This window comes from Chinchilla lanigera, unplaced genomic scaffold, assembly GCF_000276665.1.
Source record: "Chinchilla lanigera isolate Chin_1 unplaced genomic scaffold, ChiLan1.0 scaffold00085, whole genome shotgun sequence".
In the NCBI taxonomy this organism is placed as follows: Eukaryota; Metazoa; Chordata; class Mammalia; order Rodentia; family Chinchillidae; genus Chinchilla; species Chinchilla lanigera.
In genome coordinates, this window is record NW_004955486.1 from 1,878,834 (window position 1) to 1,895,439 (window position 16,606).

At 53.4% G+C, this 16,606-nt stretch overlaps 1 protein-coding gene across 3 annotated transcripts in view; it reads right to left on the reverse strand.

Moving 5' to 3' along the window:
* Tnfrsf8 (tumor necrosis factor receptor superfamily, member 8) overlaps positions 1-16,606 on the reverse strand; it is a gene marked incomplete in the record, with an annotated part of 70,439 nt that overhangs the window by 39,192 nt on the left and 14,641 nt on the right. For all 3 annotated transcript variants that reach the window (XM_013504326.1, XM_013504325.1, XM_013504324.1), the window contains 1 exon segment: positions 10,370-10,457. Coding sequence is in view for 2 of the 3 variants with exons in the window: in XM_013504325.1 (XP_013359779.1) it covers positions 10,370-10,457 (88 nt within the window).

Here is a 16,606-nt window from a genome sequence, read left to right on the forward strand (position 1 = left end):
CCTGAATTTAAGGTGTCCCTAAATTGAGCCTAGCCTCTTCCTTATGTCTTGCTTGGGCTCAAAATAAAGTTCGGCTCTTTAGTTTCAACCACCAGCTTAATCTAGAGTTGCCCAATATTTTTGTACTCGTGCTTAGGAGTAGGGAAGCTCTAGACACCAGAATCATAAATGCTTCAGCTAAAAACACAGAGTTACAAAGGACGCAAACATTGGAATATGGTTATCGAAGCATTAAACAAAATAGAAATAGAAATATGTGTGATTCTTCGTAACCTCGCTGAGTAACGGGGTATTACTCCCATGGTTTCCAGGTACTGTTGAGCCTAAACAATATTTTCTGATATGTGCTTCAACTGTAATGTGAGAATGTCTGTAATTTCTGCTGATGACAAAGTAATTACTGCGGTGTTTTGTTGCCTGAATTCATAATGCAAAGAATTCATAAGGGAATTTTTGTTTTGTTTTGTTTTTTGAGGTAGGGTCTTGCTATGCAATTTAAGCCGGTCTTGAATTCACTAGCTGGGCCACACTGGTCTCAAACTTGTGGTGATCTTCCTGCCTCAGCCTACTGAGTGTGCCACCATGCCTGCTCACAAAGGAATTTTGGCTAGAGGCTAATTAAGATAAATGAACCCGTTCAGATTCTTGGGCTTCTGAAATCTACCCTGGGCAACCATGGGCACCCAGGATAGGAGCCTCTGTTCTAGAGTAAGATACAATGACCTCTCTCAAAACTACAAGCCTGATGGCTGTCACTGTCCAGCTCAGGAAACTTCTGTAGATCCCCACAAGTTGTGCCCCCACAACCCCAGTACTGGGGATAGCACTCAGGAAACACTAAGCTATGATTCTTTTCATCTTTTTTTTTTCTTTTTGGTCTTTTTGAGACAGGGTCTCACTATGTAGTTCAGGCTGAACTTGAGCTCACTTTGTAGCCCAGGCTAGCCTCGAACTCTCAGTGATCCTCCTGCCTCAGCCTCCCAAGTCCTGGGATTACAGGTGTGTGCCACCACACCCAACGATCCTTTTCATCTTAAAAAATTATGTTGATTGATTGATACTGCAGATTGAACCTAGGACCTTTGCACTGAGCTACTTCCCAGCCCACCTCTGTTATTTTGAGGCAGGCTTTCTATTTTTATTTTGAGAGTAATTTGCCCAGGCTGAGCTCAGACTTGTGATCCTTTTGCCTTTGCCCCCCAGGTCACTGGGATTATAGGTATGCAGCACCATTCCTAGGACCCTACAAGTCTTTCTGAGAGATAAATATGACCTGATCACTCCTTGCCTGAAACTTTCAAAGACTTTCTGTGGCTCTCAGGATAGAACCTAAGTCCTCAGCAAAGCTAACACACACACACACACACCACACACACACACACAGATCCCCCTCCGTCTCCAGCTCTATCCCCAAGGCAGTCAGCTAGGTCAGACTGAATGCTATTTCCTCATGGAAACTTCCTGCTCATCTGACCCCACCCAGATGCCCTCTGAGTCCCTTCAAAATCTGTCAGAGCCGAGCATGGTGGCACACACCTGTAATCCCAGCACTCTGGAAGCTGAGGCAGGAGGATCTCCATGATTTCAAGGCCAACCTGGACTGCAAAGTGTGCTCAAGGCCAGCCTGAACTACAGAGGGAGACCGTGTCCCAAAAAATAAAAAAGTGTCTCCGCACCAGAAGCTGCCCTGGGGTGAGCATCGGGCACCTCGGGCCGCAGGAGCTACCCCACCCCACCCAGAGAGGTGAACTTGGCAGCGGGAGTATTTTTTCACAGAGCTCACATTTGCTGACCACCACCCATGTCCCAGGGCCTTGTTTAGGGGTTAAGGAAGGCAGAGTCCCTGCTCTCTGGATCTTCCGCTCCAGCCTGGGAGAGTCCAGTTGGTAGCAAAGGAAACCAGCAAGTTGGTTTCAGTGTCTCCCAGAACTCCACAGGCAATGAAACAGGAGCCGTGAGGCGGCGGGGCGTGGAGGGAGAGCTCAGAGACTGAAGACAGGAGGTGACAGTCATGCAGAGGACTAGGGCGAGAGCAGAGGAACTGCCCGTGCAAAGGGCCTGAGGCCAGGCGTGATTTGTGCAAAGACCAGCCAGGCAGCGAGGCCTGAGCAGAGGGAGCAGAACCATGGGTTCGCCCATTGTTTTTCATTCTTCCGCTCTCCAGACAGGTCTTCCCCACCGAGCGTCCTCTGTGATCAGAAACCACATGGCCGAGGCTCCAGAGCAGTGGAGGAGGTGAACAGACCTTGTTCCCAGGGATCTGCCTGCCCCTGTCTGCCTGGCACACACCCCACGCGCAGTCTCCCATCAGCCCTTTCCCAGTTCTCCAGATGTTCCCCACGCCTGTCCCAGCATTCCCGCCACTGCCTCTCACCTCTGACTCAGCGTCAGGGTCACAGCGAACCCAGCCCAGCTGCTCTGGCACAAGGATGCCCACTCAGAGAGCTGCTCCTCACAGCCTCGGGCCTCCACTTGTGCTCCTGCCCATCATCTTTCTTTATTTTTTTTGTCTTTTTGAGACAGGGTCTCGCTATGTAGTTCAGACTGCCCTTGAGCTCACTTTGTAGCCCAGGCTGGTCTTGAACTCACAATGATCCTCCTGCCTCAGTCTCCTGAGTGCTGGGATTACAGGCATGCGCCACCACGCCCAGCTAGCCCATCACCTTTCATGCTTTGGACCAAGGGACGTAACCACTCCCTGCCACCACCCCTATCGCCCCCTGTTCTGGAGTGGTCCATCCCCACTCACCTCCAGGCCTTTGCATACTCTGCACCTCCTAACCTGAACGTGCCCCCCACCTTGGCCTGGGAAGCTCCTACTCATCCTCAGGGCTTTTTTTTTTTTTCTGTACCAGGAATCGAACTCAGAACCTTGCGCTTGCCATGCAGGCGCTTGTGCCATGAGCTATATCTCCAGCCCCCTCAGGGCTTCTTTAGATTCCACCCCCTTGGGGAAGCCCTTCCTGATTACTCCAGTGGTCAGCCGCCTCCCCCCACCCCGAGCACATCCCCAGGGCACCCACCCCTGGTCTAACAGCTGCTGCAAGGACCTCATCCTAGGTCCTTTCTACCCACAGGCTAACTGGAAACTGCCCCCTCTATGCCCCTCACCCGCAACAGTGGTCCAGGGCAGTCCTGGCCTCGGATAACTGGAGCAGAGGCCAACATCTGGATTTATCTGAGCCATTGGACACTTTCTTCCTATGCTCTGGACACGGGGCTGAAGGGTGCCTATTAAGAATCCCTCTTGGTGGGTCCAGGGGCTGTGCACCGGGCAGCTTAGCCAGGGTCAGGGAGGGCAAGCCAGCCACCGTGCAGACAGAAGAGTGTCACAGACACAAGGGGCAAGGAGTGTGTCCCCGAAGTTCACGTGATGGACACTCAATCTGAGTGCACCGTGGAGAAGCCTCAGGGAGGTGATTAAGTCCCAAGTGAACTCCTTATCCTTGAGCCACTGTCTCAGAGTCTGGGTGTCGGTGGGTGGGGCCGCCGTGACAGGCGCTGGGGCTGGAATCTGTCCGAAAGGTCCAATGTTGGAAGCTTCATCTCCAAGCCTTCTGTCAATAGTATTTAGAGGTGGGGCCTCAGGGTGTGTGGCTCAGATTAGCTAAAGTAAGGGGGGGCTGCCTAGGACCACATCAGTGACTTCCTAAGAAGTGAAAGAGACTTGAGATAGAATTCTCACCCCCCACCCCCGCCACACAGGGCCCTCGCCAGGTGCCGGCCCCAGGCTCTCGACCTCAGCCTCCAGATCCACGTGCCAAATAACCCTCTATTCTTATCAAGTACCCAGTCCGCGGTACTCAGCTCTAGCCACAGAGAATGCACTAAGACAGTGAGGGCCCACAGGCTGGGTGGCTTACACCACAGCAACTTTGGTGTCACGGTTCTGAAATCCAGGAAGCCAAGATGAAGACAGGGTTGGCTTCCTCTGAGGCTGAGCCCCCTGGCTTGTCACCAGCCCTCTGCTGCCTGTGTCCCCACACAGTCTTGTCTTTGTGTCTGTGTCCAGATGTCCTCTCCTTGTAAAGACATCGTCATGTTGCATTTGGGCCCACCTGGCAGCACCGTTTTACCGTGATTGCCTTTTGAAAGACACTGTCTCCAATTGCAGTCATATTCAGAGGTGTTGAGGATTCACCACATAAGTTGGTGCGGGGGACACACAATTCAGCCCATGACAGTCTACTTATGGGGAATTCAAACTATGACACCCCTTTTTCTCATGAGCAAGTAAAAGAGTCTCCCAGCTGGTGCGATACTGAGACTGAAATAGTGAGGGCAAGGTGATAATCTGCCCTCCTGCATGGGACCCGGTCAAGAGAATATGCTCAGAACATGTGGATCAATGGATGGATGGATGGATGGATGGATGAGTGGGTGGATCGATGAGTGAGTGGATGGATGAGAGAATGGATGGATGAGTGAATGGATGGATGGATAAGTGGATGGATGGATGAGTGGATGGATGGATGGATGAGTGGATGGATGGGTGTGTGGATGGATGGATGAATGGATGAGTGGATGGATGAATAGATGAGTGGATGGATGGATGAGTGGATGGGTGGATGGATGAATGGATGGATGGGTGGGTGGGTGGATGAGTGGATGGGTAGATGGATGGATGGATGAGTGAATGGATGGATGGATGAGTGAATGGATGGATGGATGAGTGGATGGATGGATGGATGGATGAGTAGATGGATGGATAAGTGGATGGGTGGATGGATGAGTGGATGGGTGGGTGGATGAGTGGATGAGTGGATGGATAGATGGATGAGTGGAGGGATGGAAGGAAGTGTAAGGAATGGAAGGCTGTAGGCAAGAAGAAAATAGGATAAGGGCTTCATTAGTTTTTCTAACTTTACTAGGGAAATTCCCCTGGGAACAGCCTCAAAGACAAAGGTAGAGAAAAGAGAAAAACAGAAAACAAAAGACACAAGATAGCACAGTTGGCCTTAGAGACTTACCAGAGAAAGAGAGCTAACAGGCAGAACACAGACAGAGCCGAGTGCACAAAGCCGAGAAGCTGAGACAGCCGTCCTCCCCACCTCCAACAGAATGCAGGGGAGATAGAAGAGGGAGGAGGCTGCCTGACTGCCTGACTTTGGGGAAGGCTCTTATTCAGTACATGTAAATATATACCACCAGGGGCTGGGGATTTAGCTCAGCGGCACAGCACCTGCCTGGCAAGCGCAAGGTTGTGAGTTCGATTCCCGGTACTGGAAAAGAAACAAAATAAATAAATAAATACTATCTATGCACTAACACGTATGCATATACATTCACTGTGGTGTCACTACATTACTACAAGATACATACACATATCCCCTTACTAACTCTAAGCTAAACAAAGACAAGTCCTCTCCTAACCAACCAGCTGCTCATCCTGGAGATAAGGCCCTGTTAAGGACAACACAAAGCCCACTAATGGAATTTACACCTAGGCAGGGGATGCCCAAGGGCAGCCCAGACAGCCAGTCAGGTTGTGACAAGTTCCAGGTGGGGCAAAGGTCCTTGGCACCCAATAAAAGCAAGAACAAAGGCCCACAGGGCTCCATCTCTCCAAGGCCCCCTTCTTTGGCTCTCAGTGAGGCAGCCATCCGTCTTCTCCTCCGCTCCCTTTCCCCCTTTCCGAAGCTCCATCCCTCTAATTCATTACTGCTGCTGCGTTTACAGTCCCAGGGAGCTGCTTGGACAGCACTGCAGTGGGGCCGTAACCTCGAGGCGACAGCGGGGTAGGTAGGTGAGTGGACAGGTGGGCGGTGTGTGGACGGACAGGGGTTGAGTGAGTGGGTGGCTGCCTGGCTGGCTGGCTGGCTTGATGGATGGGCGGACGGACAGACAAATGGATGGACAGGTGGAGAGATAAGTAAGTACATAGGTGGAAAGATGGACAAGTGGATGGATGGTTCGGTAGACGGACAGGTGAGTGGGCAGGTAGGTAGATGAGACAGGGGGTAGACGGGTAGATGGGTGGATGGATGAGTGGGTGAGTGAGAGGGTAGATAGATGCACTCTGGCTTTTACCCTGCTGAGGCCACCCCTTCTCTGAGTTCTTTTTTTTTTTTTTTGAGACAGGATACCTCTGTGTAGTTCAGGCTGGCCTCGAACTCACAGCAATCCTCCTGCCTCAGCCTCCTGAGTGCTGGGATTACAGGCGTGCACCCTCATGCCTAGCATGAGCTGTATTTTACCATGATTCCCTCTATACATTAAGTACGTCACTTCCTCTATTGGACAGTAGCTCCTGGGAGCCAGACTTTGTCTTTCTCAGCCCCATGAAACCCTGCATACAGCAGTGGCTCTATAAATGCTTGCTACTTTGGATCAGTCCTAGCTCCTCCCACTCCCTCCCCTCTCTTTTCTCCCTCACCCGATACTTCCTCCTAAGCAACCCTGGCAGAGTTTTCAGGCAGAAATAAAGATAGCACTGAGCAGCCTCCGGTGAGGGTGGGCAGGAGAGAGCCGTCGGCCTGGCTCCAGCAGAGGGAGGGGCTGGGGGAGTAGAAGTGTGGGCCCCTGATTGGTCCTGGGCCGTCACAGGGAGGAGCACACTGAGCACCTGGGCCACATTCATTCTTCCTTCATGCCAGACTTCGGTGAGAACCTAAGCGGTGCCAGCCACTATGCCCAGGCTGGGGACCCTGTGGGAAGCATGGATGGCCTCAAAAGGGGCCTGAGGAGCTCCCTGAGGAGCTCAGGGGACACAGGGAAGCCCGGCACCCTCAGCCAAGCCCCAGCGTAAGAGAGGGACAGGGGAGTGCACGAGGTTTCCCAGGGGCAATAGCTGTCCCGCCAGGAAGGCGGCCCATGGGAGGACTCGGGTGTCACCCTAGGCAGCTAGACTCTGGGAGGCACTGCTGTGGTTTAGATCTAAATGTCCCCTGGAGTCTCCCGTGCTTGAAGGGGACTGGATCATGGGGGAACCATCCTCCGAGGATGAGTCCACTGATGGGTCAGCTCATAGCTGCCGTTCAGAGGTGGGCCCTGCCCAGGGCCGGTCACTGGGCGTGACCTGGAAGGTGTATTCTTGTCCCCACCTCTCTGCGTTTCCTGGCCACTATGGGGGTTCAATTACCCTCCACCGTGCCCTTTAGCCATACTATCTCCGCCTGGGGGCTGGGGATTTAGCTCAGCGGCACAGTGCCTGCCTGGCAAGCGCAAGGTCGTGAGTTCGATTCCCGGTACTGGAAAAAAAAACCAACCAACCGCCCCCGTCCCTGCCAAAAAAAAAAAAAAATAAAAAGGAAGGCTGGTTCAGGAGGCAAAGTGTAGAGTAGGAAGGGGCGTGTGGCGCCCCACGTGGGCTCCTCCCAGGGTGCTCTCCACTGTGAGTAGCGGTTGTTGCTGGGGTACAGGGAGAGAGCGTCCTGTCACGAGAGTGTGTAAGCAAGCGGAGTGCCCAGGTGCGCTGTCAGGAGGGCTGAAAAGGCATTACGCGCCTGGGTGAGGGGAAGGATTCAAAGGCTCCCTAACTTCTGAATCTCAAAGGCCTCCCAGCTTCCTTCCTCCGCCGCCGCCCACGTGCAAGCCCTGCCCCACAGCTGAGCTCCGAGGGCACAGCGCCAGCAAAATGTCAGAAATTTCCCCAAAACATGGAAGGAGGGGTTTTTGTGGGTTTTTTGTTTTTCCTCTGCGGCTTAACAGGAAGCAAAGGGTCAATAAAACTCCAGCAAGTGCCCCGCCCCCCTCCCAAGCGTCCCGCAGGTGTTCCTCGGCCTGGGGGAGGGTAAGTGGGGGAGGGCCCCCCCTCCTCAGGCGCAGCTTCTAAGTGGAGGGAGGTGGGGCCCACTGAGGAAGCCGCTCTCCCGCCAGCCCTGCCCTCCACAGCTGGTCAGAGAGGACGGACGGGACGCTCTGTCTCCCTCCTGGTGGCTGGGACTGGGGGCCCCGTGGAAGGCACAGAGTACCATGGGTCACATCACTCTGGGAGAAGCTGTGGGAACCAGTCCCCTTGCCCCCTGCTGGCCAAGGAAGCAGGCGGACACAATAGAGAGGGCAGCCCATAGGGACGGGCACTGGCCTGGGCTGAGAGCTTTGAAAGGCCAAGGAAGGAAAAGCCGGAAAGGCACCAAACGACCTTGCTGTAGGAACAAGCCAGGAGGCTGGGCGTGATGGCACTCGCCTGTAATCCCAGCACTTGGGAAGCTGAGGCAGGAGGATCTCCATGAGTTCCAGGCCAGCCTGGACTACTTAGCAAGTCCAAGGCCAGCCTGCCCGGCATAGCGAGCAAATAAAGAAATAAATAATAAATGCAAGCAATGAACATTCACTGGAAGGACGGCGTGCTGAAGGGAAAAGCAGATGAGAGGAGAGATGGGAGCGGTGTGGGTAGAGGGATGGGGGTGGTGGGAAGGAGACAGGAGGGAGATGTTCTGGACCAAACTGTGTCCCCCTCACATTCATGTGCTAAAACACTCACCCTCAGTGCATCTGTGTTCGGAGACAGGGATTTTAGGAGGTCACTGCGTGAGGTTAAACAAGGACAAGAGGGGAGAAGCTTAAGCCACTGGGTGGCGGCCTGTGCATGCCGAGGAGGAGGAAAGTGAGCGAGGGAGGGAGAGAGAGATCTCCCACCACAAGAAGGCCGCTGATGGCCTGCAAGGAAGAGAGCCGCACCGGAACCCGGATCTTGCAGGAACCTTGACCTTAGACCTTCCAGCCTCCAGCCCGAGGGGAAATAACTCTGTTGCTGACGCCAGGCGACTGTAGAATTTTGAAGCGGCAGCCTGAGCAGGCCCACTCATACCTCAGGTGGATGCAGGGGTGGGGGCCATGGAGTCCCAAGAACGGAGAGCAGCATGAGGACCCACCGGACCTCCACTTGAAACCAACGTGCAGCCATTCAGCAGGCAGGAGGGCCCAGCAGAATGCTGCTGTCCCCCTGCAGCTACTGGGAATCCTCCACGGAAGTAGAAAGGATCCGGTTCCTCCCGCAACCCGCCCCACCCCTGGCTGGGGCTCCATCCAGACCCCACAGGGATGGCGGCGGCCCCAGGTCTAGGGGCTCCTGATGGCCTGTGTGTCAGCGCCTGTCACCCCCCTGCAAGCAGCATGACGGGAGGACAGAGCGGTGGACAGGGGTCCCCACCCCGGGCCCGCAGGAAGCCCTCCAGACACGCTGGCCCACCGCCTGCCTCTTGCCGGGCTCCGAGGCAGTCACTTACAGCTCCCTCCCACCTCCTAGGTTACAGCCAAGACCTTGCCTCCCCCAGGATGACCTCTATTCGCGGAAGAGACCACAGCACCTCCTCGTCTCGGTCCCCACGCTTCCGTGGCCGGTGCATGGGCCTTGGGACTTTTGATGATAACCACAGGGGAGCGGAATGCCTCACGACCCTGTTCTCACCGCTCACCGCCTTGGGCCTAAGCATCCTTTGGAGAATGTTCCAGAAGGCTTTCCTGACCCCCTCCTGGGAGCCATCGCTGTCCTGGGGGAGGGCGAGCATCCCAGGACCCCAGCTCTCTCCCCAAGAGCGCCACAGTCCAGGTCACGTGGGACAAACACGAGTTCTGGGCTGGAGCAGAGGAGAACTACACAGGGTTTCCAGACCCAGAAATCAGGGGCCGTTGGGGGACACGGGCAGTCCAGGCTCTGGGGTCACGGGGCTCTGGGCTCCAGCCCCAGCCAGCTTCACATGTCCCAGCTCTGTGACCCCGGGCGAGTTACTGAACTGTGCAGGGTGCTCGCAGCCTCATCTGCAAAATGAGACTAAAATGGGTAACAGCAACTCAAGAGATGACGCAGCAATGCTGCTGAGGTCTCAGGCGAGCGTGTACTCGGCGAGTGTTCAAGAAGGGACAGCTGTGAGTTAAAACAAAAACTCACAGGGGGACTTTCGGCAGCAGCTGCAACAAACCCAGCGTCCGATTCCACCAGACCCGCTCTTCCACAGCCCCGAGGCTCCAGAACTTTAGGGATGGCTCTGAGAACACATTGCCAGGGAGACAGATCTTTGCACAAGGGAAAGGAACCAAGCGACGGAGGGAGAGAAGAAGGAAATGAAAAAAGAATTAAGTGGTGGTATGTGCGTGGACCAACCGCCCCCAAGCAAAATGATGCAAAAACAAAAAAACAAACAAAAAAAACCAATGTGATCATTGTGTGCTGCAAACACGCACTAATTTTTTTTTTCTTTTTTGGCTTTTTTCCGGTACCGGGAACTGAACTCACAACCTTGCGCTTGCCAGGCAGGCGCTGTGCCGCTGAGCTAAATCCCTAGCCCCTCGTGCACTAATTTTTAAAAAATGCATTGCCAACTAGGATGAAGACTATCAGGTGTTTTTCCCTCTCACCAATGCCCCAGAGGGTCATAACCTGAGGGCAAAGATTCCCCCCTTGTCCCCACCCCAGGCCCCCACTCACCTCTGGGGCAGCGGTAGCAGCATTGCCCCAAAGCCCTGTCGTAGTAGTGCTTGGGATCTCCGGCACAGGTGGGCGCAAGGGGTCGATCCTGTAGGATCAGAGAAGCTGGTGAGGCCAGGAGCACTCCAGACACCCACCCTCCCTCCAGCCGTCCCCTTCCTGGGAGGCCTGGTGTCCACCTGCAGCCAAGCTCAGGCCTGGGCCCAGTGCACATTACAGAAGGAAAATCAGGACAAGAACTCCCGAGTCCCCGTGTCCTCTAGCTGGGCCACCCCTGGACCATCAGCCCCACTGACCCCCATTTACTCTCTCCTGGATTAACGTAATTGCCTCACCTCTGTTCTCTGGGTCTGGCCCAGCACCACAAGTTTCTGGCTGAAGTCTAACACACCCACATGGAAAGGCACCCAGGCCCCCGGGGTATGGTCCCCCTGCACCCAGAACTACAGGAAGGACCTTGCCAACACCCAGCATGTGTCCTCCTGCCCCAAAGGTCCCCACTGACCCAACTTCCACAGAGCAGATCAGTTTTGCCTACTTTTGAACTTCACATAGGGTCAATCATACAATCTGTTCTCCTGTAACCGGTTTCTTTAATTCAACCTTATACGGTAAGAATCATTTGCACTCTTACAAATAGCAAGTGGCCCACTGAGATCATGGCTTTTGTATAGCTCAGGCTGGCCTCGAACTCTCTATAATCCTCCTGCCTCAGCCTCCCAAGTGCAGGGATTACAGGTATGTACCACCGTGCCAGCTTGTATGCTAAATTTGTACGCCAATTTTTTTTTTAAGTATGTTGTCTGACCTTTCTTGTTGCTGTCTTTATGTGTTCTAAGCACAAACCCTTTGAGGACTGCACCAACTAGAAGCAGCTTCTTGTGTTCTATGGCTGCCTTTCCATTTCTTTACTGGCATCTTTTGATGAACTGATGTCCTTAGTTTTAATACGGTACTGATGGAGACCACTAAGAGGCACATCTGAGCAGGACTTCTATTAACCAATCAGCTTTCCATGTTTTTTTTGTTGTTGTTGTTGTTTTGTTTTTTGGTTTTTTTTTTGGTTTTTCTCCGGTACCGGGAACCAAACTCACGACCTTGCGCTTGCCAGGCAGGCGCTTTTGCCGCTGAGCTAAATCCCCAGCCCAGGCTTTCCATGTTTACTTGTGAGTCACTGGTCCCTATGAGGCCTGCAATGGTGGGTGAAGCCATGAGGCCTCAAAGGACAAGACAAGGCCACAGCTGAGGACTTTCGGCTCCAACCCCAATTAACTAGAAGACTGTAGCTGCAGGCATCTCACTCCTCCAGTGAAAGCCTTCCTGGAGATAAGACAGTTCTCCTAAATTAACATAAAGTATTATTTGAAGAAGTCCTTAGAGGGATTCCCAAGTCCTGCCCAGATTCCTGCATTTTCTTCAGTATCCCCTTCCTTTGTTTGAAAACCAAATAAATACAGGCTGCCCAGGGAAGTCTTGGTCTTAACCCAGAGAATCTCGAATTCTGTAAGAGAGTTGGACCCTCCTGGAGCCCTAAAATCATTTCAATTGTCTCATTTATGTAAGCCTTCACCATCCATTCATTTGGGAGATTGCGGGCCTGATCAACCACAATAACTAAGGGTTATTAACCAGATATGATACAATTCATCAATCTTTTCTTTTTGAGTTCATGCCTTTTTTCCTCTTGAACCCAGGGCTTTGTGCATGCTAGGCAAGTGCTCTACAACAGAAGTCCACCTCCAACTCTTTTTACTATTTGTATTCTGAAACAGGGTCTCAATAAGTTGCCTGGGGTGGCCTGGAATTTGTGATCCTCCTGCCTCAGCTTCTCAAGAAGCTGAAGCCCTTTGTATCTTGTCTTAAGAAATGCTCTATGTCATTTAGATGTCCCTGCGTTGTCTTCTAGATGGTATAGCTTCAGCTTTGTATTCCGGAATCCTTCTCACACATGGGTATAATGGAGGTCTTGTCTTTTTTCAGGAAAGACTCCCCACCATGTTTCTAGGGCTCTTTGAACATTGAGCCCCATCATTAGATTGAAAAGAGGAAGCTCTCTGTTGGGGTCTGGGGAGGAATTTGGTCCTCCCTGGGGAACGACAGGAGAGCATACCGAAGCCCGTTCCGGTTCCGGAAGACCCATGATGGGGAACTCCAGGAGGAGAAGGAGCCAGGTCCCAGGGCCCTAGCTTTGCCTTCAGCATCCAAGTGCTTCCTGGCAGAGAAGATGGGCCAGCCGTGGGACGTGGGGCTGTCTGGTTTGGGGGAGCAGAAGCTTTCTCCCCTTGGTTGCCTAGGGGGCTGCCTGGCTCAGCTGCACACTTGGGAGAAGTGTGGAGACTGAGACAAACCCCGGTGCATTCAGAGAGCAACAAAGGGGCTGGTGTGGCCAGAAGAGGGCTGCGTGGGTGCTGGTTACATCATTCTTTCTCTCCCTCTCTTTTGTCATCTACAAAACCTGTAACCATACTAATTTGAAATGATCACATAACCCAGCATCTGGGGCCAGAGCTGGAGCTCAGTGGTAGAGCTCTGTCTAGCATGTGGGAGGCCCTGGATTCCACCCCAGCATCACCAAAACCAGTCAGGACAACCTCACATCTCCAGGCATAATCGCAAAGCATTTGTGTGTCTCCTCTCATTTCCTTGCTGCCTCTCAGGCGCAGGGAGCTGCCAGGACCTTGTGCAACCCTGGACCTGCAGCATCTCCCAGGTACATCCCTGCCAGGCTGCAAAGAGTGTGGGGAAATTCTGGCCCCCGCCCTGGGCTTCCCCTCCCTCCCTGCCCCAGCAGCTCATCAACAGCTATCAGGCCTAAGGGGGCCACAGCTCCTGGGGCCTGGGACAGCTGAGGGGGACCTGCTATTGTACGCCAACCTCCTGCCACCGTGGCCTGGGCCATGGCGGGGTGGAGGGACCGAGGAGAACTGACCTTGGTGCCTGCTTTTAACCAACTCCCCTTTTATGCGGTGCCCCAGCCCTGGGGGGCCAAACCCCTCATGTTACAGATGAGGAAACCGCTATCTGCCCAAGGCCACACAACAACTACTCAAAGAGAGGAGAGTGGAGCCCTGCTGTGTGCTACCACACCTGGTCACAAGCAGATTATGATTAAAAGTAAAAGGCCCAATGGTACTGAGAAAGACACTATGTCTGCTCTGAGGTATTCCTACCCAATAACTGGGATCAAATCCAAACTTTCTACAAAACAAGTGGCCTGAACGCTTTTAAAATGTCCGTGCATAGCCAGGTGTAGTGGCACACACCTGTAATCCCAGCACTCTGGAGGCTGAGGCAGGAGGATCACCATGAGTTCAAGGCCAGCCTGGGCTACATAGCACATTCAAGGCCAGCCTGGACAACATAGCAAGACCTTGTCTCAAAAACAAACAAAAAAAAGTCCAGGCATAAAGAGCTGAGGAATGTTCTGGAATGAAAAGAACAGAGCCATGATGGCTGAATGCGGTGTGGGGCTGGATCCTGAATGGGGCGTGAGAGGGATCGCCACGCTGGATACCATGGGGATAGGAGGGAAGGATTGAAGCGCACCTAACCTGCAAACGGTTTGGCAAAATAAAATAATACTGATACTATGTACGTGTGAAGGTGGCAAGAACTAAAGCAAGAATACAAAACCACGTGTGTAAATAATTGCACCCCAAGGGCCCGGATGTTGGGAAACGGGCGGCAACTTTGCAACCCTTCTGTTTGGCTGCAGTCTGCCACCAGGGGGCGCTGGCTTGCTCTCCCTAGAGGCCGAGGGTGCTCAGCCAGGGTATCCCACACCTGCCCTTGGCGGAGTAAAGCCAGTAGAGGACTGGGAGACCTATTTTCCACGTAGGGCCCAAGCCCCCCAATACCACAGAGCGGGTGGGCCCCTTGTTATTCCCAGACATGGACAGGGGGCCCAGGTGGGGACGCGACTCAGTCCCCTCCCCCAGTATCCACCCCAGATGCCTAGGGCTGCAGGACTGGGCTCCCCAGCAGGGCCACCGGGGAATTTTTGTTGCCTGTGATGTCATCGCTTTACAAGAATCCAGAAAACGGGGTCAAGTTCATTGACACCTGCTGTTGCCAAAGGGATGAGAACAGTTTGCAGACCCAGCAGCGCCAGCAGGCCGTGTTACCACGGCAACGGGCTGCTGGTGGCCAAGGTCCCTCTGCGGATCGCACTGTTCGGCCACTGAACGCATTGAGCGCACTCAGCGGCCCCCTGACCACAAGAGGCACAGCCCTGCCCTCCCAGGACACTCCGGGGTGCACCGCGGGCTCCGGGGCGCACCCTGGCAGGAAAGTCGGGTCCATGGCTCCTGCTCGCCGGGAAGAGAGAGGCGCTGGGACTTGGCCGTGCCCCTCGGCGGCAGGGAAGAGTGGGAGGGGGAAGCCCAGGCCCGCGGGGGGCTTTTGGGTGGGGTTCCCCGGCTGGCGGGAGGCAGAACGAGGGGTCCACAGGGGGCTGCGCTGCACAGACACAGCTGGCCCAGCCCGAGCGCGGCCAAGGTGAAAAGAGCACCCTGAAACCTCGCACCTCCGGGCCCCGATTTCAGGTGGCTTACGTTTTCCCTATGACTTGCTGTATTTCACTTTCAAAAAAGCCCCACCTGCTCTCAGCCGCAGGAGGAAAGCGCTGGGAACAAAACTCAAGACTCCTCAAAGGGGCTGGCGCGGGGCAGAGCGGGGTGAGTCCCGCCCCCACCGTGCACCTGACCCCCGGCGTCATCCTGGAAACGCGAAACCTCAAGCCCCACCCAGAGCCCGCGGACAGAATGGGAAGCTACGTTTGACAAGATCCCGGGAAATCGTATGTCCTTTAAAAAATGAGAGGCGCTGAAAAGAAGGAAAAGAAGAAAGTTATGAACGCTGGGTTGTTTGCTTCTGGCCACGAGTAATTCTAATAATCAACAACTATCGCCCCATTTTACACACGGAAAAATCAAGACGCAGTAAAAAAAAAGTTTACTTAATCAAGCCAGGCATGGAGGCACACGCATGTCATTCATCCCAGCACTCTGGGAGGCTGAGGCAGAAGGACTTAAAATTCTAGCCCACCCTGGCAACTTAGCAAAAGCCTGTGTGAAAATAAAAAAATATAAAAGGGCTGAGCATATGGATCAGGGTGGAGGTCCTAGGTTCAGTCCCCAGTACTGCAAAAAAGAAGACAAGGGGCCAGGTGTGGCAGTGCACACCTGCAATCCCAGCACTCCGGAGGCTGAGGCAGGAGGATCATTGTGAGTTCAAGACCAGCCTGGGCTACAAAGTGAACTCAAGGCCAGCCTGAACTACATAGCAAGACCCTGTCTCAAAAAAGACCAAAAAAAAGAAAAAAGAAAAAAAAAAGAGGAAAGACGCTCCTAGGTAATCTGGGCAGTCCCAAAGTCTTCACAGCAACCTTAAAAATGCAAGGGGACCTAGCGTGATGGCACTCTGGGAGGCTGGGGCAGGAGGATCACCATAAATTCAAGGCCAGCCTGGGCTACATAGTTAGTTCAAGGCCAGCCTACATAAGGAAAACCTGTCTCAAAAAAAAAAAAAAAAGAAAGAAAGAAAGAAAGAAAGAAAAACAAACAAACAGGGATCACTGGATTCCATTGAAGACATTTTGATTTTAAATGGCCGGACCTCTCAGAGCCTTTCAGATGATTACTCACTCTCTAATTCCTGTTCTCCAAGAAAAGGACTGGAGAGAAGACAGATGAAAAGTACCTTGTTTCCCTACCTTACCTAACCACAAAACCCTTTTGTCACGGAAAAACCGTTCCTTACAGGTGACTTAGAAAAGTGCTTTGGCAATAGGGAGCCATGCAAGGTTTCAGAGCTAAGTTTCAAAGCAACTGATAAGACAGAGGTATGGACACAATGGAGGAGAGTAAGTCAGGTCCTGAGGTCCGCCTGGAGACCAGATTCAGCAACGGTTTAGTCTCCCTTCCTACTAATGCCTGCCATCCTGCGAGATTTCTGTGGTGCAGTTGTGGAGACTCCAGGCTTCCAGAAATTTCTGGGCCTGCAGTAAGTGTCTGGTTGCTCATTCAGCTCTACCTCCGGATGGTCAAGGCACCTGCACCCCGACAGCCACCACAGGATGACAGCAGCTCCAAGGAAATCTTAAAAGGAGGGGTAGGAAGCTGGGCGTGGTGCTGTAATCCCAGCACTCGGGAGGCTGAGGGAGGAGGATCGCCACAAGTTCAGGGGCTACACAGTGAGTTCAAGGCCAGTCTGAACAACATAGCGAGACCCTGTCTT